Here is a 20,330-nt window from a genome sequence, read left to right as displayed (position 1 = left end):
TCGTACTGCTTGATAAATGACATTTTTAAAACTAATGTAACCAAGATATCACAAACTCCATCATTCACCTCACCCATTACATCAGCATACTTCCTTCACACAGTACTGCTGGGAGACACATACATATGAAGAGGTCATCTGTTTTTGCTTCTATGAGCTGTATGTGTAAGCATGTGTTTTGCACGCTTCCATCCCTGTGTTTACGTTCAGTTCCGTTGATGGTTGGCATTAAGAAGCAACACAGGAGTGAACTACTACTCAGTTTATGTGCCGCAACAGCAGAAAAAGATAAACATAATTCGGAATTAGTACTTTAAAGCCCTCATCTGTCTACTGTGTGGTTGTGTCATGATCTGGCTTTAAAAAGGACCACCATCAGTTTGTCACCCCCGGTGAGCTGCACCAGCGGGTTTTGTGCAATTTTATCGATAAGATCTTTTTGGTATCAGTTTCCCCTCATTCATTTCTTTCTAACCCAGCTTTCTTACAGTTTAAAGCATTAAGAGTGTTATCCCGGGGCCAACGATTTCAGCACGACCACATCACAGCTGACAAAGCATTCAACTTGATACAGCACAAATCAAAATGTAAATTGTACACATTAAAATGAAAAACCTATTCAAATATACTGTAGCCCCTTCTCTAGTCATTTCTCTTCAGGTCATGACTGACTTTGGCAACCGGTACATGCGGCAGGTCCATAAAAGTAAAGGTATACAATACCTGAGTCTATTTCCAATTAAACATAATATCCAAGACAAGAAATCGGACAATGTATGACTTAGACATACACATATTTCATCAACATTGCCTTCACTGACTGGCTGGGCAAAATCACATGGTCGTAACTGTACAGTGAGGTGAAATTTGGCAATTTTGCATCAAAATTAAGATACCAAATACGATTCAATATGCGCTAACAAAGGGTTATATGTGGCATTATGAAGTGACATTATTTGAATGGTACACTACCTTGTAATTAGTGGAACCTGCAGCCATGTCACTTTTGCTAGTCTATGGATGGATACATGACTGTGGCTAATTATTGCATGACATATTAAACAACATTATGTTGAGATATTAGATTTGCTTAATGTGTGTTTCTTTCCTACTGTTACTCATTCATTAATGTCAGAATTATGTGAAAATTATTATGCTGTGTTGTAGTATAATTTTGTCCATTTTTATTTGATTTTTTTTACATTTTGGGGATGTCTGCATTCAGTTTCACCCCCTAAATGTCAAAATGTAAAAAAATGACAAAAATGGGCATTAAGTGTTTTTCACAGGACAGCGACTATTTGTATTTTCTACACTTACATATGTACCAACTAGTGATGGCAAAATGAAGCTTCATGAAGCATTTGCGATATTTTTTGACTCCTCTAGATGGCACTCATGATTCAAAGATGCAATGCAAATGTAATCCATTTTCATTGCACTTGCCTTTATCTTTAAACCAAGAGCACCATCTAGAGGAGTCAAAAAATATCGCAAATGCTTCATGAAGCTTCATTTTGCCATCACTAGTACCAACCATATTGATTATGTGTGAGTGTCAATACTTCATTGCAGCTAACAAGACATCTGCATGTCTATCAGTATAATACTGTGAGTGCTGTCCAACCTGCAAGCACGCTGAGCGTTATGGCCTCCGTATGTTCAGCCAGTAGATCGACCTCGACCATAGCAGCCAGCGAGAGATAACTGGACATGTTCCTGCTCAGTTCTCTGTTCCCTCTATGCAGGAAGCGCACCGCCACCGGGACAGCCAACACCATGACTGACGGACAACTGTAATTCTGCAAACAAAGAGAGAGGAGAATGAGGGAACAAGCAGATGAATGATCCCCAGTCGAATATAGTAAAAGTTTAGAATGTGGCGAAAACATGAAGGTGCAGACTAGAACATTGTGAAGGGTTACAATGTAAGATCTTAATATAAAAAGAGACTAACTTTAATTCAGATCTATTAGATATTTCTGGATTGAAGGGAACAAAAGCATAAAGTACACTCAGTTAAATCTTGGTTTTAGATGGATATGCACTTTAAATTGTGTGATGATTCGCTGCATCATATGCACAACTGTCATTGTATCATAATTACTGCACTATTGGTCACTTTATTTTTTATTATTACTTAATGACTCCCTGTCCTAAAAGTTATTTTTGTTATAGTTGTTTGTTGCTGTAAGACCAGTGTGGCTCAAACTACTGGAGATAAATTCCTTGGCAATATTTACATTCTTGGCCAATAAAGGCGATAGTGATTCTGATTATGATATTAAAGATTACGACAAAGATCAGCTAAATTTGGATGTATGTGCTAGCAATTTTGTTATATGAGAACATTTTAAATGTGATGTTAAAGACTCAAAAAAGCTACTTGTTTTAGGTAATAAATAAAAAAAAATAAAAAAAAATCCAAGGGCATAAACATAGAGAATTTATATTTTGACAGTATTTTTATATTTTGGAAGAATAACTTGCGTGCAGTACTTCCACTATCACTACCAGAGGGTGACATTAGGCAGCTGCATTATTTATGGGCTGACTCCATTTGTCCACAAACGAGAGAGCAAAAGGGCCTTCTGTTCTGAAGGGGAAGAGCTGCTGAATGACGCTCCCCCCCATCCCCCCAATTCACCCACCTTCAACAAAAGCCAGCAGCAGGACGACAGACATGTGCTAGCGCCCTCAACTGGTGAAATAGATCTAGCTAAGGTTATTAGTGCATGAGTTTGTGATGGTGAAGACAGCAAAGGAAGATTTCTGCCAATCTGCAATAATAGACAGCGAAGATACACAAGATTTTGGAGAAATTTTGTCCATACATCCAGATCAGACAGCGGACCAGATTTAATATCTCTGTGTTAGTTTATTCCAAAGGTGTGTGATGGGCTTGAAGTCTTGACATTTCTTCCGTACCAAACTCATCCAAGCATGCATTTATGAACCTTGCTTTGTACACTGGGGCACAGAATAGGAGTAATCACACACATTTTTAGTGAGAGGACAATATATGGAGGGTGAAACCCATTACTGTACACTGTCTGTGTGTGAGCGTGTATGTGTGTGCGCGGTGCATGTTACGACCCTGCTGTGCTATCAATGCCTGACTGAATGTTCAGTGTTTAGTTGTCTGCCTCTCTAAAGAGGGCAGTTTGAGCATCTGCGGATGAAACGACAGCAAGTCAAAGTGAGAACAGAAGCACAAAAGAGAAGAGACAGATGGTCAGAGGGTAAAGAAAATGAAAGAGCAGCTAAAGCTGAAGCGATCCCGTGATAACTGTCGGGACTTTGGACAGCAGAACCGGGAGTTGTTGTCAAATGTGTGAGCGTGTGTGTGTGTGTCTATGTGTGTCCTTAAGACACTGCCTCATTACAAGGGTATTAAACACATTCCTATTCCCACAGAGAGTATGGGCGGAAGAACAAAAGAGAATCTGACTAACCTTACATCATGTAGTTGTGAAGCTCTGGTGTGGAAATGTATAGGCCCTTGGGTAATTGGACTTGGGTATGCCCCACAAGGTGGCGCTCTTTAGTTGTTTTTTTAATCTCTCATTCTCTTTGGGTGATTTCTCCAACCACCCATCCATTTTCTATGCCATTTTACTGTTCAAGGTCACATGGAGCTGGAACCCATCCCAGCTGATTTCGGGCAAAGGGCAGATTAAACCCTTGACTGGTCGCTCGTCAATCACAGGGCACAGATAGAGACAACAATCATTCCCTTTCTCACAAGTGAACAATTGCATCAGGAAGGACTCTTAGGTTATTAAAGAAATACTGTGTGTGAAATAGCCAGGTTACAATGCCTGGCTTATGAGATAAAAAAAAATAATGAGCCCAAGATTAAAGGGACCCTCCAATTGGGTGAACATTAGCACTTATTTTATACCTCTTGACTAAAAAAGGATGACTGCAAAAAAAGAAGAAAAAAATTATCTCCTTCTCTCTCTCTCTCTCTCTCTCTCTCTCTCTCTCTCTCTCTCTCTCTCTCTCTCTCTCTCTCTCTCTCTCTCTCTCTCTCTCTCTCTCTCTCTCTCTCTCTCTCTCTCTCTCTCTATATATATATATATATATATATATATATATATATATATATATATATTTATTTATTTATTTTTTATTATAGAGGCGAAAAGTCCACAAGTCACCACTCTGCTAAATAGTTTAAAATATATCAGTAGTGACGTTTTATAATTAATATATGAATAATGTGCATTTATTTGCATTATTTAAAGCAATGCAGTTGAAAGAAATCTCAATTTGGGTAGCACATTAGACTGTGCCATTGCTGCAGTTTTCCAGGTAAGTAGCATACCTAAGGAGCAATGTATGATGCATGATTAATTTCAGATCATTTCTGATCAAAGCATATCATTTCCTACAGTCAGCAAGAATACACTGAACTTATCTCAACAGATTTTGTTGAGGGAGCAAGGGAGAACACGCCGCACAGTTAAGCGTGCAGGTGCATGACTGTACAGCTGACTTGTGTGTGATTTAAGGTTTGTTTATGTATATGTCTGGTTTTGTATGTGCATGGGTGTGCGCGCGTGTACCTGCAGGATGCAGCTGGTAATGTCGGAGGCTATCTTGGTGTGCGGCGTGTCCTCGGTGTTGTCACCTTGAGGCGTGAGGTTATGTTCCAGACACGACTCCCAGAGACCCACCAGAGCCGTGCTGTGCCTCTCGATGGAGCTCGTCTCCCTGATGGCAGTGGTGATGCGTGTGATACAAATCTCTACCACTGCCTGGTCATTGTCGTTGGTCAAATAATCCTGTATGAGACACATACTGTCTTTAAATTAAGGTGACCCTTAAGATAAAAATAATAAAGCAAAGAAAAGACTAAAAAAGTCACTATGTGGAGGGCTTTGTGATCAACATGTAGGCATCATGTCACATGACTATTTACCTATTTGTTTTTGCCATCTATGGCTTTTAGACGCCAGTGACATAGCCTAGTATTTTTCCCGAAAATTGTGGTCATGTTCCAAATTCAGTTTTAATAAAGGGACATTCAGTGATCGCAAGTACCATCTAGTGGTGACCTAATAATTCATTCATAAAAATAAAAAAAACACGACTGTTTATGTCAATAGTATGCAAAAAACATTACATGGCTGTAATCTTACTAGAGCTGCTATGTTTTGCCGTCATCTTCCTGCTATGGATTCCCAAAGGACAACTTTGCAAATGTATTTAGCCCGGGTGGTGCTTGCATCGAGTGTCGGACCCAATGGGTCGACCGCAGCTTACCTTCCATTTCTGGGGCCGCAGGTGGTCGTCACTAACTCGAGCCCGTCGCTTGTCACTTTCTGCATTGCTCTTGCAAGCTTTTACTAGCTTTTTTTTCCTTAACTAGCTCCTTCCACTAGCCACTCTTGTTAGCCACTCCAGCCTATGGCTCCGACTAACTCCGGCTAGCCGTTCATTAGCTACTCCGGCTAATTCCGGCTCGCTCTGTCTTTCGGCTGCCAAGTCGCCGTCGCGAGATGCTCGTTTGCCCACGCAAAATAAGAATTGCTTGCGAAGTGTGCGCTCTCTGAGCCACTGTGGTGTGCATGCTCCTAATGCTATTCTTTGACCACTAGATGGAGCTATGGACTACACACTGGGATTTTAAAGTTTCGACTCCATTAAAGTATGTGAATTGTAATAGTCGGTGAAGAGTCCAATTAATAGATAGATGTACTATTTGACATGCCTACTAACCGGTGAGCAAGAGATGGACTTGATCTGGTCCAGAGCCTGTGACAAGCAGTCTTCGATCGCAGCATCCTCCAGAGAAAACAGATCACCCGCTCTGGACAAATCCCTCTGGCCCAGCACCTGACTGAAGAGCTGGTGCATCCTTGTCCTTGTAGAAAACGCCTTTATGACCCGTTGGGCAACAATTTTTTTAATTCCCTAATATTGAATGTATATATGTCCAACATAATGGTTGAGAGATGACTCAAATTTGAACAAATTCCATTATGCATCTTTTTTTTTTTTTTTACTCTTGGTTTAAGGGGACCATTTAAACATTTCCAGTATGATCCCAAAAGAAAAAAATAATAAAGTACAGCTACCTTGAAAAATCACAATTGTATTTTTGCCATTATTCGGGGTAGTGGAACCTTAGTGATACTTTGATGTTCCTATTCAAATTTTCATCCCTGGCATCCAGGATCAGGTATGTTGGAAAAAGGATCAACTTGGCCCGATGCTTTTCTGGGTCCTCATGAGGCTTGTTACCATGGAGACAAAGCATATTCCAGAGAACGTTGTCGTGTCACAACAGTGTCCTGATGGAGAGAGGGAGGAAACAATCACTAGCTGCAAAAGCTGGGACGTTAACTTTGTATGTTTTCTTGTAGGCATTCATTTGCATAAAAATTCAGCATACTATAATAAGACAAACTTGGTGCAAGTTAATAATAAAACATATGATGTAACTACATTTCTCCAGCTAGTTGGTTTACTAGCAAAAAATGAGGTGCCAATTTAAACACTATTTACTTAGTGGGGGTAATAAACAGACTACATTGTACAGAGTCTTGTGATGTAGAAGCGGAGAAGGAATCGTGCTCACACACTCACTCGCACCCTTTGAGTCTTTCTTAAAAGAAGTCGCCCAGTGTATCTGTTTGTTGTCATCATGTTTGCTTAGCGCTCAGCTCAGCTATAAGCATATGTATCTGTGTCACAGCCAGCAATCTGCACTTGGTTCCCTCCACAGGCAAACACCATCTCATACTCTTCATCTCGTCATACTGGCGCAAGACCAAACTAGACCAAAGAAAAGCACAAAGAAGAGCACTTGGATAGCTAGCTGCTGGAGTTGGCTGTGGAAACCCGCCCATGTTTCCTGGGTAACCACATCAGGAATCCTTGCTGGTCCGTTAGGCCAGTGATACCGAAAGAGATTTAGCTAGCACTCAAATGTACTGTACATGGCTTATAGGCACTGCAAAATAGTCTGCATGTTTGATGTGTTTCCTTCTGTGAAATAGCAAACATTATGTAACATAACCCCCAAGATCAGTTACTGTGTGAGTGAATATGTGTATAGTATAGTTTACGAGACAGATCACCACTTTGTCAGATTTGGGAGCTTTGATGGGTTCCAAGCTAAAAAGTAATTAAAGCAAGAATATATATAGATAACTTGCTTATAATCAATTTGTAAGTGCAAGGAAATTAGTAAAATTATCAATATGTGTATTTTAAGTATTTGTATATCGCCGCTGTTCTGTGAAAATTTTCAATTTTTAAAAAAAATGTTTAACAATTTTACATTTTTTGGATTAAATTGAATGCAGACATCCCAAAAACGCAACAACAACAAAATAAAATGGGTGTAAGGGTTTTTCACAGGACAGTGACGATATACAGTATTTTTCCCATCCATCCATTTTATTTCTCACTTGTCTTCATTGGGATCACGCCAGCTATATTTTTATTTTAGTCATTCAAAATTAATATTATTATTGAAGTTGTAGTTTGCTGTGGCCTACATTGCATCATAAAAGGAAAGTATTATAGTACACAAATTACAGTGGCTCTCACGAGCTTGTGCAAGTGTTCCTAATAAAGTGTGGGGTAAGTGTGCATTCACCTGCCACTTAATAAACAAATGTGTAACATGTGGAAGAATGTCAGTTTTAAAACTATTTAAACAATCTGCTTGGTATTACTAATCACCCAGCTCCAGCTGAGCGAGCGCAGGAATGCAACCTTTAAACACACACAAACTCCCGGCAATCACTTTTTGGTGCCTTAGGAAATCACAAATAACTTGATTGTCATAAGTTGTTATGTTAGTGTGTGTGTGCGTGTGTCTGTTTTAAATTGCAGTCAGTTATGTGTTAGCATCGTAAAAAATAAAATAAAATCGCTCAGTCAAATAAATGAATGTTAAACTGAGGCACTAGGTGAGGGGTGAGTGTGGTGCTTGCTGGGGGGCCCTGTGAGAGTGAGTGGGTGTGTGAGGACAATTCGACTTGAGGGTCTCTGCACTCTTTCTGTTCATGTGGCCCACTGGCTTTCCTACTGTCTTCCCTCAGCACACTGCGAGAAGGAGAACACTGGCTCTTTTGTACCACCTATAAGACAGACCCCTCCCTCCTCCGCCACCCCTTATCTGCACGTCTCTCTGTTCATTCAGCTCTATCCAGCTGGGTAATGTGCACCTGCATTGCCTGTGAGACATCTCTCATACATACATAATTGATTTATTTATTTGTATCAGGGACAGTACATATTAATAAACATTTCAGTAAATATGCCAGAATTAGCCAAAAGGCTATTTTTCATCTGCAGTCCCGAGACAGATCATATGTCTCACCCTAGTAAAATAAAATAAAAAATAGAATGCACAACAATCCCAACACATTCACGAAAATACTATTTAAATGTTAAAATTACATTTTCATAACAAAAGCAATACATTTACTAAAATGTACATTTAAAACCAACCAGGGATAAACAAATACAGGAAGCATTGGTGTTGACATTTCTGATGATCAGTTAACCATTTTTTTTAAGTTGGAGCTTAAATGTAATGTATGCGTCTAGATTTCTGACGTGAACAGGAGTGAGATTCCAATCAGTGGCAGCTCGGACAGAGAAAGCAGTTTGACCAAAAGCACTTTTCCTAAAGGGAACAATACGGTCTCCCCTTGCTGCTATAATACTTAAAGGATGATGTTGGGTGTACATGTAATCATGATGTTGGACAACCACCTCCATTTACATCACATTTACAGTAGAAAAACAAAAGTTCACCTTAATGGCTTGACAAAAAAATAAACTTATTTTTTATATGTCAAGCCATTACAGTGAACTTTTGTTTTTCTACTAAACGTCTAAAAAACGTCTTCTTCTTTTTTTTTTAACTGTACATCAGCTCGATCTTCGTGACGATGAGCGGTAAAGAGAATGGATGGATGGATGAATATGGCAAATTGTTGTTTCACACTGGGGCTCAAGTCAAACATTATAGCACTTGTTGCTGATTATTGGAAAGTTGGAGGCCAACCTGAGAAATATGCAACCACCCTGGTTAATAAAAAAGTGAATCTGTTAAAGAGCCACTTCCTTTGCTGCTCATGCAATTTTACACAAAAGCATGGATTACTAATACTACCGACAATATGACGTAAGCAGTCATATACGACAGTGGTGTGAACGCAAGTCAGCTTGCTAAAATCCTATTTAACGGAGTTTAAGGGGAAAACATTGGGTTACTATACTGTATACTGTCAAATACTGTAATCCTATGTTAAAAAATTAATACATCAATCCTACAAATTCTCTTTGAGAAATGTAAACGTTAAACACAAATTAAAGTAAACTGGACTATCAGAATCAGATGTCTATCCGAGCCAAGCAGTTCGCATATTTGGACTAAAATGGAACTCAGCAGGTCACAACCCCGCACCAAAGCCAAAAAGCATGAGGATTCTGGATCAAGATTATCTTTTTAAAGTTAACTTATCAATTGCAGAAATGTTCTGGATGGTGACACATTGAAGCGGACAAACACACTAGCATGCATACTTTGGGAGTGTTGGAAGAAACAGAACTACCTGGTGTACAGTAAATGTGAACATGCATATAGTGAGAAGACAAAAAGCCTGCCTTAAACTGTCCTCATAACAGCGTATCTGTGTATGACTTGGGACAAAATGGAAAGTTCTCCATTATTAATGCTCCCAATTTGCTGCTGCGAACAATTGTGAATTATACGCCGGAGCTGCAGAAAATAGCTTCAATAAACCGAGACTGAGCATAAGGGAAGTAATTGGGTGAATCTTTCTCTCCAGAAGACAAAATAAAGGCATATTCTAAGAGTCTAACAATTAGTACTCTTATGGGATTATGAGCTCGACATGCATCCGACTTTGACTTTATTGTCACTGTGGCAAAGTTTCAAATGAAACTGCACAAAATCATGTGGTTCCTTCTTTCAAATGTGAACATTTTATGTCACTTTTACAAAAATAATAATAGTAATAATAATAATACTGGCTACTAGGCTAACAATAAATTACAAATTATTACCGTAGGCATTTGCTGTTTTTGTTTGTTTTGTTTTTTAATACTTAATGTGGTATTTTATTTGACAAAACTACTGCAATGACAAAAGTATTTTTGAATTCAAAATACAGTGTTCCTAACAGTTTTGAAAGGAAAATGGATAGTTAAAAAAAAAACTCGAATAAATAAATAAATACAGCGATTGGCTGGCAACCAGTTCAGGGTGTACCCCGCCTACTGCCCGAAGCCAGCTGGGATAGCGACCCTTGTGAGGACAAGCGGTTAAGTAAATGGATGGATGGATGGATAAATAAATACATTTAAAAAAATGGTCAGCAAACTGAACCATGATTGGTCATTGCCTACTTCCTCAGCACAGGTTATGTCATCTTTAGTACTAGACAGCAAGTGGAAAATTGTATTTTTAAAAGGTATTAATTGTACATGAAAAATAATGAAGTTATCAAATTTATTCTGGACAAAATAGGAACTTTTTACTGCAGAAAATGGCTCAATGAGTCAAGTATCCCTTTAAATGACATCTTAGTTACAAATAAACGTATTTCCTTATTTTAAAGTGCAATACCTTCCCTTCATTTTTCTTCAAATGTCCGGAATTTCATTCTTTTTGGACCTTTTATGCTAGAAAACTGTGACCGGTTTAATAATGTGGAAGAACATTCTGGGCTGATTGTCCTTTTGTTGGGCTAACAACCTGTGAAAATAATTCTCCAAACAGTCTGACGCTGATATCTGTGTGCAGAAGAGAAAGGACAAATATCAAATACGTCCTCTGGATAACTAAATGTTTCTTTCACTTAAATATAATATGCATAATAATCTGGGACACAGTGTAGAGAATGCTGTACCAGACAATGACCCCTTTGTCCTTGAGAGTGCATGGAGAACATGTTCCATCATTTCCTTTACATTTAACAAACATTACTAATAAAAATTAAAAAAAGTCAAGTTTTAGCTGCAGTTCTATTTTTAAGTGCTTACCTGCCTGTTATAACAGAGAGCCTAATCATCTCTAATGGATTTAAGTCACCTGACTTGCTCTGCACACTATATACACTATATAGCCTCCAGCTCTAGTTTGATATCTTGCCTTTAATGGACCACTGGGCTCAATTCAATTACCCAAATTAATTTCAAATGGTTGTGTCAGAATGAAAGGTTGGGAAAGGAATTTCCCCTCGCACTCTTCACTGAGAGGATTTCCACAGTAGAAAGGGAAAGCTCTGGTGGAACAGCGTCTCACATTCACATGCATTTTCTGAAGGATTCATTATTCATGAACTCCCTTGCTTACTTTCACAGCCAAAACTCACAGTCTCGCACTGTGGAGCGCAACATAAGCATGTTCACATTTCATCACACTGTGAGCAGACAAAATTAAAGCTCTTTTCAAGTACTCACAATGTATTTTTTATGCGTTTCTAAGATCAGCAACATTTGAATAATACATGTGCATACTTTTTCCGGAATACACAAACTCCGTGATGCTTTACAGCTCACACTTGGTATATGAGTATTGCGTAATTTCATGGTGAAAATTATAGCAAAAATGACTTAAGACCGTCAGAAGAGCTCGCCTATGTTTACATGGCAAGCGTCTGGTAACGGGTCAAAATTAAAATTAGGTGTAAAAATATGCGAAATTGCACTAAAGTCAGATCAGTTAAGCGGTTCAAATGTTCTTTACACACAATGACCACAATTAATTCCAATGAGTTTCCAATCCAAGGGCTACATCGCAAAAAAAATGATCAGATAATGCTTAATTCTGGTTGAGAAATTATAGATATTAATGTAGCTGTTATTTAGATAAGTATTTTGGTTATGTGTTTGTATCATTTCTTTATTTGTGTGTTAGCAAAATTATGCAAAAAGTACTTAACCAATTTCTTCGAAAATAATTTTAGGGCAGATTCAGATAAAGCTGCATAACCATGAATATTTACCATGTCTTCTTTTCTTTAATTTGTTCAGCATATAGGTTGTAATACACATTTAAAAAAATGTAGTAAATTGACAGAGGTGCATTTGCTGTACGACGTATAATTCAGTGCATTGAACTATAACCATTCATCATTAAAGGCTCTTTTTACAAATGGACATTGTGTTCACAATTTACCAATATCAGTGGTTATCTTTTTTTTTTACACGTGCCAAAAAATCTGTAATAAGATATACTATGTGCATCAGAAGTATATGCCAATGAAAGTGCACAATAAAAAGGACAGATTCTATATAGCCTTCTCAATGCACACTTGACATCATCTAAATATATCATGTTGACTTAGACGCACCCACATCTGTCCAAACAACTCAAATACATACATTAGAAAAACCTGATTTAAATCTAAACTACAGAGAACGCATGAACCTTTAAATATGATGTATATATGGTCAATTTTGAGTGTTAATGATTAAATAATGCTGAGGAAACCCTTATCTAAATTAATAGGGGGAAAAGTCAGCCCAGGTCAACAAAATAGTATGTAATGTTTAATATTTGTATTATTTACGCATTATTGTTTACATCTGTGCCGTCACTGCCTACTGTTGATGCTTGTGGAGTTACTTCATGCAATGTGTCCCATGAATGTAAACCCAGCCATAACAGATGTAAATATACAATTTAAACAAAATCTGATGTAGGCATTACATCAGAATTGGGTTCCAACCTGATAATAAAGAGAACTCTACAATTGGCACTATATTCCTATCGCCATTTCTTGACACAACTCTTGCATTGCATCTTATTAGATTCTGCTGGTGTTTCTTACAAATCATATGAACAAGTGAATGAAGGAATTTGCTCCAAGCTGCATGCAGAGGCTCAAAAGGGATTTACAGTGCAGGCGTGGCATTGGAGTGGTTATTCACTAGATGAAATCAAAGGGTAGCAAAACAAGGCAAGTTGAAAGGTCAAGGTAGGTGTCTTACACACAATCAGTTCCACCATCTCACAAGTCTTTGACCTTGAAAAGTGTCCCCCCCCCACCCCCCACCCACCTCAATTCCTTTCTGCCTCCACACAATAGTACCTCAGCATTAACACAAAAAAAGGGAAAAATGTGAGTAATGCGACTGAACTCGCCTGTAAACTCAAAACACATTCCATTGGATTTAGGCGCCAAGAGGGCGACGACTGGATGGAGGCAAAGCAGGTGTAGTACAACTGAATACTGTTGTTTTGATATCGGCACTGATTAACAAGTGACTCGCATTGCACCTTGACTATATGAATGCTTACATTTGCACCCTGCGTCGCTGTCCGTGCGTGCAACCAACTTTCCTGAAATCAAGTAAATGTTAAGCGACGTTCACGCATTTGCTCCGGTGCCACCGCGTCTCGAATGACAGCAAGCTGAGCAACATGACAACCTGATTCCTCGGTTCCTTACCCCCACAGCGTCGTGCCGCTTACCTGTGGAAGGACACGCAGCCCGTGGATGAATTAGCCGTTTTCAGGGAGCTCAGAGGCTCCCAGGAGAGATACAAAGCAACACATAAAAACACATTTTTATCCTGACCAGCCTCGTACAAGCTCCAAGTTCCCCCACAGAGAAGCCCATTCTGTCTCAGAAGGCTACTATTGGAAAGGGCGCCATCGTGTGGGTGGAAAAGAGTACAGCCCGCAACAGGTGGACTGATTGGGGGGTACAGGCTTGGACGATGCCTTCAAGGACGTCTGAAAGTCACAGACATAAATATCATAAAGCCAATTGGTCATTTCAGTCTATATGAGGAGACATATTATGCAGTTTTTCAAATGGCAGAGTTTTATGATAATAATAAAAAAGACCAAAACAAACTGTTTCAACACTTTTTTGCACCACATAGGCCCACTGTATAATCGGTACAACACAATTTATTTTTGTATCTTTTGTAAGCGGGGAAGTAAAAATGAACAACTGTGGTTATAGAATACTGGGGGGCGGATGGGGGTATAGTCCAGGGGCCACTCAGAATGTGGTCAGGGGTCGCTGTTGCCTATCCCTGACGTATGGTCTGAAATATGCAATGCAATTCCTTTTGCATTGCGCAAAAAATAAAGAAACTAAAATAATAATAATAATAATAATAATAAACAAAGGAGTTTTAAGATACCCTAACTGCAGCACATTGTCAACACTTACAAAATACAGTATTCCATACATGCTGTATTTGTTAGGGAAACATTTCTGCTTCAGACCAATGGATGGCGGCATTTTCCCAAGTATCGTTCATACCGGTGACACTGCTACTAGTGTAGCGCATCCGAGAGTTGGCGATTTCTCATTTCAAATTAAGATAAGGGAAACCTGGGGCTGAAAATCTAACCTTTCATTTCAATTAGATGGCAAACGAGTAAGACAACAAGATACTGTATACTGTGCTTAATTGATAAAATAAAGCTGATCTGAACACAGTTTCTCATATAATAAGCAATCTTCTTTAAATAAAGCTAGTAGATTTTGGAGATTAGGGCAAAAATGAACATAATAACAATAATAAAAAATAATAATAATTAAAATAATAATAATAATAATAATAATACATGTGTTTGTCACTTACTTTATTCTGAAAATGTAAGCGGATGTTGTATTGCCTTGTTAAATACCTTGACACATTATGTTGACCACCATTGAGGGGCGCCATCAGAAATGCTCGTTTTGGGAGACAAGACCACCATTTTCACTGTTTGTTCATCACTGGCGAGTATTACTTATAAATTCGTGCGGGTATGTGAGGGAAGTTAATAATTGACTGTAAACAATTTGTAGTCTCCATCGTGTCTATTTGGTCAGGTGCGCGGGATTCTTTCCATTTTAGCTAGGGAGAAGTAAACAAACCTATGGCAACCAGAGCTCAAAATGGGATTAGCTGAAACAATTAGCCACCATGGGTGACCTGAAAAGCGTAATTTTTAGCGACAGTACTTCACCAGTGTCCTCAGGACTCGACACGTAAAGTGACATCAGTGGTGGAGACGAGTTGCAGACCTGCACAAATCAGGGTGAAGTACAGCTTGCATCTATAAACTTTGGCTTTTTTTTACAATTCGCATATAACATTACATTCTGTTTTTGTGGTCAAAAGGACTGCAGTTTGAGTGCATATCATGGCCACTGCACGTTTCCCCGGGAAGAATGTGGAGTCTGTGGACGCTAACTGGAGCGCACCGACGCTAGACAGACTTGTGTGCGTAAACGGGACGCCGTGGATCTTTTACCTGCTGGAGGAGTGTGTGGATAATGTGTGGGAGTACAGCAGCGTGGTGATCGGGCTCGTATCTATGTTTTGCTTTCTGCTATCCACTTTGCCGTGAGTACATTTGTAGACTATCTATCCATCTATCCATCTATCCATCCATCCATCCATCTATCCATCCATCCATCCATCCAGCCATCCATCTTTCAAACATTTTACATCAAGTAGGCTATCGGTGTACCACCTAAAATGTTCTAACAGCGTTTAGGACCTTCTACAGGTGAGCAGGTTTATTTGAAACGTATGACGGTCATAATTGGGTATAAAAAAGGAATGGTGAAACTGAAAAACATTTTCATCTCCACAATTTGTTACACTATATCGTCTGTATCTATAATGCTCAAGTTGTCTGCCTTATTTTGGTTTCCATCTCAGCCTGTCTCTCTACTAGTCAGGTTCATGAATCCTATCAGAATGGTAAAGTGGATGAAGCTTTGTCTTTTGGCTTCCTCTTCTTCCTCTTCAGTGGCGATGTCGCCAGCTTTGCGGGCTGCTACCTCACCAGACAGCTGCCAATTCAGGTTAACACACACACACACACACCTGCTTTAAGCCTTCATCCACACATATTCACCATGGCAACTAAACTCATGTGGTGTGGGGGAGGCCACAGCATTTCACCTCCTCTGTCACTGCCCGGGTGGAGTTAAATTATCCAATTTGCAGAGCATAATTTGCAGTCTGCTTTCGTGTTGTTTGCTGTAAGCACTCCACTTCTACCGGAAGTTATATGGAAGGCTGGTAAAGTTATATCGGTGTCCCAGTATTGGAGCATTTTAAAAGTACTGCCGTGGAGTGTCTGCACCAATACAGATTATGGTAACCATATTTGTACTTTTGTTTGAACGACGTTTGAAGTGGTACGGTAACGATTTTGAATCGAAGCATGAGCCGTTCCTTTCCTATTTCTATACTTGACTGAATATGGTTTCTTCTTTCTTATGTGGTCTTCACAGGTGGTCACGGTGGTTTTCTACATCTTTACAGACCTGATTCTCATCTCACAATTTATTTATTACAAAATAAAGAACAACTCAAGCAGAAGTAAGTGTGCTGATATTTTGTTTGAAATTGAGCTGCTAAGCAAGCAATTGGAAGACCACAATAGATATACTGTAGATGTAGGACAATGTAACGCAAGGCAGCTTTATTGATATAGTGCATTTCGTTCACGTGGTAACTCAATGTGCTTTGCATAACACTGGTGTCTGGCGGAATCCTTGTACTGCTGAAATCATCTCTTTTCAGGAGACGGTTTGTTCAACCACTAATATTGCATCGCCAAAAAGAGCAAGCCATTCTCAACACTAGATTGATTTGTCATTATCTATTTTTTTAATCGCTCAATTCCCTTAAGTATTTACATATTTACTCCTGATGGCATCAAGATTCTATTTTATTCAAATGTGACAGTACAAGACTTCGCTGATTAAGTCTCACGTAACTGTAATGTAAATGGTTTGTTTCCCATTTAACTTTCATGTGTCTCATCTTTGCATTGCATTTTATTGTGCCTGTGTCTAGAGAGCCCTGTGTTGAAATGGCTGTGCTTCCTGTGGTGTCTCAGTGCAACAATGCTCCTCCTGGTTTTACCCAAACTCATCATAGATGATATAAACACCAAAGAATCTCTCGTAGGTCCACGTTCAGAAATGGTACACGTCATTGCTGTCCAATAAGACTCTTTCATGTGTCTTTTAACGGAGAGCTACTAGTTCATATTGATCATCAACTAAAAATATGACATTTATAATCTACGGTTAGGTCTCAAGGTCTTAATTAAAACAAATTGATGGCCATTATTATTATTATTTGCTAGTCCTTAAAGTAAATGAGCATGAATGGGTAGATCTGTAGCAAAAATGCATGTTTAATTGACATATCTAGAAAACAAGTTCAGGTGTTCTACTTGTATACATGATCGAAAATGTTTTTGTTAGTCATTTAGTTTCAGAGATTTGATGATACAATGAGTAGAATACAGATCTTACTATGTGGGACTGCAAATAATGATCATTCTAATAATCTATTTTTATTAATTTGATGGGGGTTTTTTTTCTAATTTTAATTGATGAACTGGATTAAAACAACATTATTTTCTATCTGTTTATTCCAAAACAGGACACTATTTCAAATTGACAGTGCAGAAAATTCGCAAACAAATTGATGATGATTCAGTTACTTGTTAGGACATGTCTGAAAATAGGCGAGAACGATCATTTTCCAAAGTAAAAGCAGATGTTAGTAAATGCTTTATTTTGATTGGGGGGGAATTAGTATCCTTTTTATTTAGGACTACAGAAATCTGAGAACATTACTGTTGAGAGGCTGAAATTCCATCTCTGCATCTCTATTGTCAAGTTAAACATCAAAATAGTCATAGTGGACTTGCAGAGTTTTCATTGGACAACAACTTTGTGCTGTTTTTGTCAGCTAAAATAGGTGAAATACATGAGATAGAAGTTAAGAGGGGTTTATAAAATGAATCCTCCCTTTTTCTCATTCTTCTCAGGGACCAACTTCATCTAAGTCATTGGAAGTTTCTGGCTATATATGTGGATACCTGGCCACCATCTTCTACCTCTCATCCCGCTTGCCACAGCTCTATAAAAATGTAAGTGACACTTTCTTGGCGTCAGCAATCTGTGCAGAGTTTCCCATGAAAAACCTTGGGGCTGGCCAACTCTCCCCAGCCATAATTTCAAGGACTGCCTATTCATACATGGGACCAATGAGGAAGACTTTGTGTCAAAATGAGAACCAGGCTTTGGAAGACAATAGTGATGTTGTTCTGAAGAATCATCTTGGCTCAACTGTGTCTGTTAATAATTCGAGTCATCATCGTTCGCCTTCAGAGAAACCTCGAGGCTTGCGCGCCTCCATACCATTCAATGAGAAAATACAAACACAGTGCTCGTTCTTGTTATAGTTTTCATTGATGATTTTCAATACTTTGGGTTAAAATTGCTGCTACAACACTGAATTGAGTACAATCTTCAGGAATTTAGCATCCTGTTTCCTATCAACATTTTAGCATAGAGCATTTTTTCCCTCCTGGGTTTGTAAAGAGTTTTTTTCTGTTCTAGTTCCAACGGCAGTCGACCGAGGGCACCTCCTACCTGCTGTTTGCGCTGGCCATGATGGGCAACGGGACGTATGGGCTGAGCGTCATAGTGGTCCTACCCACACTGAAGGACTCGAAACAGAACTTCATCATTAAGCATCTGGCGTGGCTCGTCGGCAGTCTGGGAGTCTTGGTTCTAGACTTCTTTGTATCCTTCTAATCACAAATTGAAGTGCATGTCATCTGTTGACATTCTAGTCTTGTTAAGCGCATCTTCCATCTGTCAGAATGGTGCAGCATGACGTCAGAATAATTAACTCTTAGAGGAGTGAATGTGCTGTATGTTGATGAATTGAACATTGAATGCGTGTTAATGAATGACTGAAAGAACCTTGACCTTTGTGACCTGCAGGTAACAATCCAGTTTGTTTTGTACAGGAAGAATAACTCTGCCAAAAGATATGCAACATTTGCTGCACTGGAAGCGGAACCTCTCCTTTGTGAGGAAGACGAGCTATCAGTCTTGTAGCACACCTGAGCTTCCCCACCACCATTTTCTTTGTAGATTTTACTCTGTATCCATCCACATGTTTGTGACTTGATGCTGTGGAAAACCAGCAAAATACAGTCATGTGATAAACTGTGATAAAAAAAAAAGAAATGCTCAAGTTTCAATGCTTAATTTAACTTTGACTTGATAGGGTAATAAATTTAGTAGGACGATGAACATTTCAGAAAATGGATGACTGAATGCTTTTCAAATAATAATGCACACATTGTTATTTGTAATATGTTTGTAAATGCTATAATTCTGAGATTTTATTAAATTACATTTTGGCTTATAATAGCCTACAAGTATTTAAGATGTTTATTTTCATGTGCACAGTAAAAGCAACGGTAACACTGAGCAATGAAATTATTTGCGTGGACAAAAATACTTAGTTATTTTACTTACGCTGCCCACAGCATCTGACTGATGTTGGCTGAATAAGCAATAAAATCATTCAATAAAATATCTGCTTTAGCTTCTTCTTGTGCATTTACCATAGCAAACAAAACAAGGTATTGTGCAGTTTTATGAAGATGGGTGGTTGAGGTTGATTTGCACTACCATCATTCTGAAATGTTTCTAATATATTTGTAGCTACGTGAGAAGGTCAAATATTACAGACACCATTATGAGCTCTTCTATAGCACTTCAGCCACAGTATTGAGCATATTGGTAAATTCCTCTCTGACCCTGTCAGTCAAAACTGAGAAAAAATTTTATGGTTGGTAAATTTTGAAGAAGAAAAAAATCATGGAAATAAAAAAAAGCCGTCACAATGCATATTTGTGGGTACCAAATTGCAAATATGCATTAACTGTAGTTTTGAGTTGTAATATCACCATTAACATGGTGACAGACATGGCAGTTGCTTTTACATTGCATCTTATACTGCCCTACATATAGGCTATTTTTATTTATTGTGGATTTTGAATTATATGCAGGACAGACATTGTACCTCAATAATTACCATTTTGAGGGGGGGGGGGCACAAAATTAGTTCTTACACTTAACGTTAGCTTGCTGTTCAGCAGTTTAGTGCTGTGCTTGAATAGTTTTTTTTTTAAATGCAAGACAGCCCATTGCGCTGGGGGGAAATCTGTGTTTTGCTGTTTACTTCAAACCCTTTGTTGTTGAGTTAGAATAGTGGATATTTCATCTATTCATTGAGAAATGAAAATGAAATATAAGAGCACATAATTTACACATAGGGTACAGTATGCATGTATTATGTCCATATTTAAAAAATAATAATAATAAAATTGGGGGGTATTACACAAATTATACATGACAAGTGAACCTGTTTAATTTGTAAAAGAGTGAAAAAATCGTACATTGTTTATCTTTCTGTCTGATTGACTGTATTTCTATTACCCATCTCTAATCATTAATCACGATAACGGTTAGTAAAAATAT

At 38.5% G+C, this 20,330-nt stretch overlaps 2 protein-coding genes across 3 annotated transcripts in view; one reads left to right on the top strand and one right to left on the bottom strand.

Annotated features, from left to right (window-relative positions):
• veph1 (ventricular zone expressed PH domain-containing 1) overlaps nucleotides 1-13,642 on the bottom strand; it is a 56,494-nt gene extending 42,852 nt beyond the window's left edge. Inside the window, exons 1-4 of the mRNA XM_086081135.1 lie at nucleotides 13,478-13,642; nucleotides 5,728-6,302; nucleotides 4,572-4,790; nucleotides 1,628-1,802 (exon numbers count right to left, since the gene is read on the bottom strand). Of these exons, the coding sequence (XP_085937261.1) occupies nucleotides 1,628-1,802; nucleotides 4,572-4,790; nucleotides 5,728-5,865 (532 nt within the window). The 5' untranslated portion in view covers nucleotides 5,866-6,302; nucleotides 13,478-13,642. The remainder of the gene's footprint in view (nucleotides 1-1,627; nucleotides 1,803-4,571; nucleotides 4,791-5,727; nucleotides 6,303-13,477) is intronic.
• On the top strand, nucleotides 13,190-19,374 carry LOC147170987 (lysosomal amino acid transporter 1 homolog). Of its 2 annotated transcripts, none has more exons than XM_086081138.1 (8): nucleotides 13,190-15,049; nucleotides 15,133-15,357; nucleotides 15,770-15,824; nucleotides 16,260-16,347; nucleotides 16,828-16,937; nucleotides 17,816-17,917; nucleotides 18,390-18,575; nucleotides 18,780-19,374. In XM_086081138.1, exons 2-8 carry the CDS (start codon nucleotides 15,155-15,157, stop codon nucleotides 18,894-18,896), a joined length of 861 nt encoding a protein of 286 aa, XP_085937264.1. In that variant the 5' UTR covers nucleotides 13,190-15,049; nucleotides 15,133-15,154; the 3' UTR covers nucleotides 18,897-19,374. The 2 variants fall into 2 exon arrangements, with proteins under 2 accessions (XP_085937264.1, XP_085937263.1); XM_086081137.1 differs by having other exon boundaries at nucleotides 13,974-15,049; nucleotides 15,695-15,824.
• The last annotated feature ends 956 nt before the right edge of the window (nucleotides 19,375-20,330 follow it).

The sequence above is a fragment of the Leptonotus elevatus genome, chromosome 7 (genome assembly GCF_054856555.1).
Source record: "Leptonotus elevatus isolate MCC_2025b chromosome 7, RoL_Lele_1.0, whole genome shotgun sequence".
Classification (NCBI taxonomy): Eukaryota; Metazoa; Chordata; class Actinopteri; order Syngnathiformes; family Syngnathidae; genus Leptonotus; species Leptonotus elevatus.
This window is presented reverse-complemented; position numbering and strand designations above follow the sequence as displayed.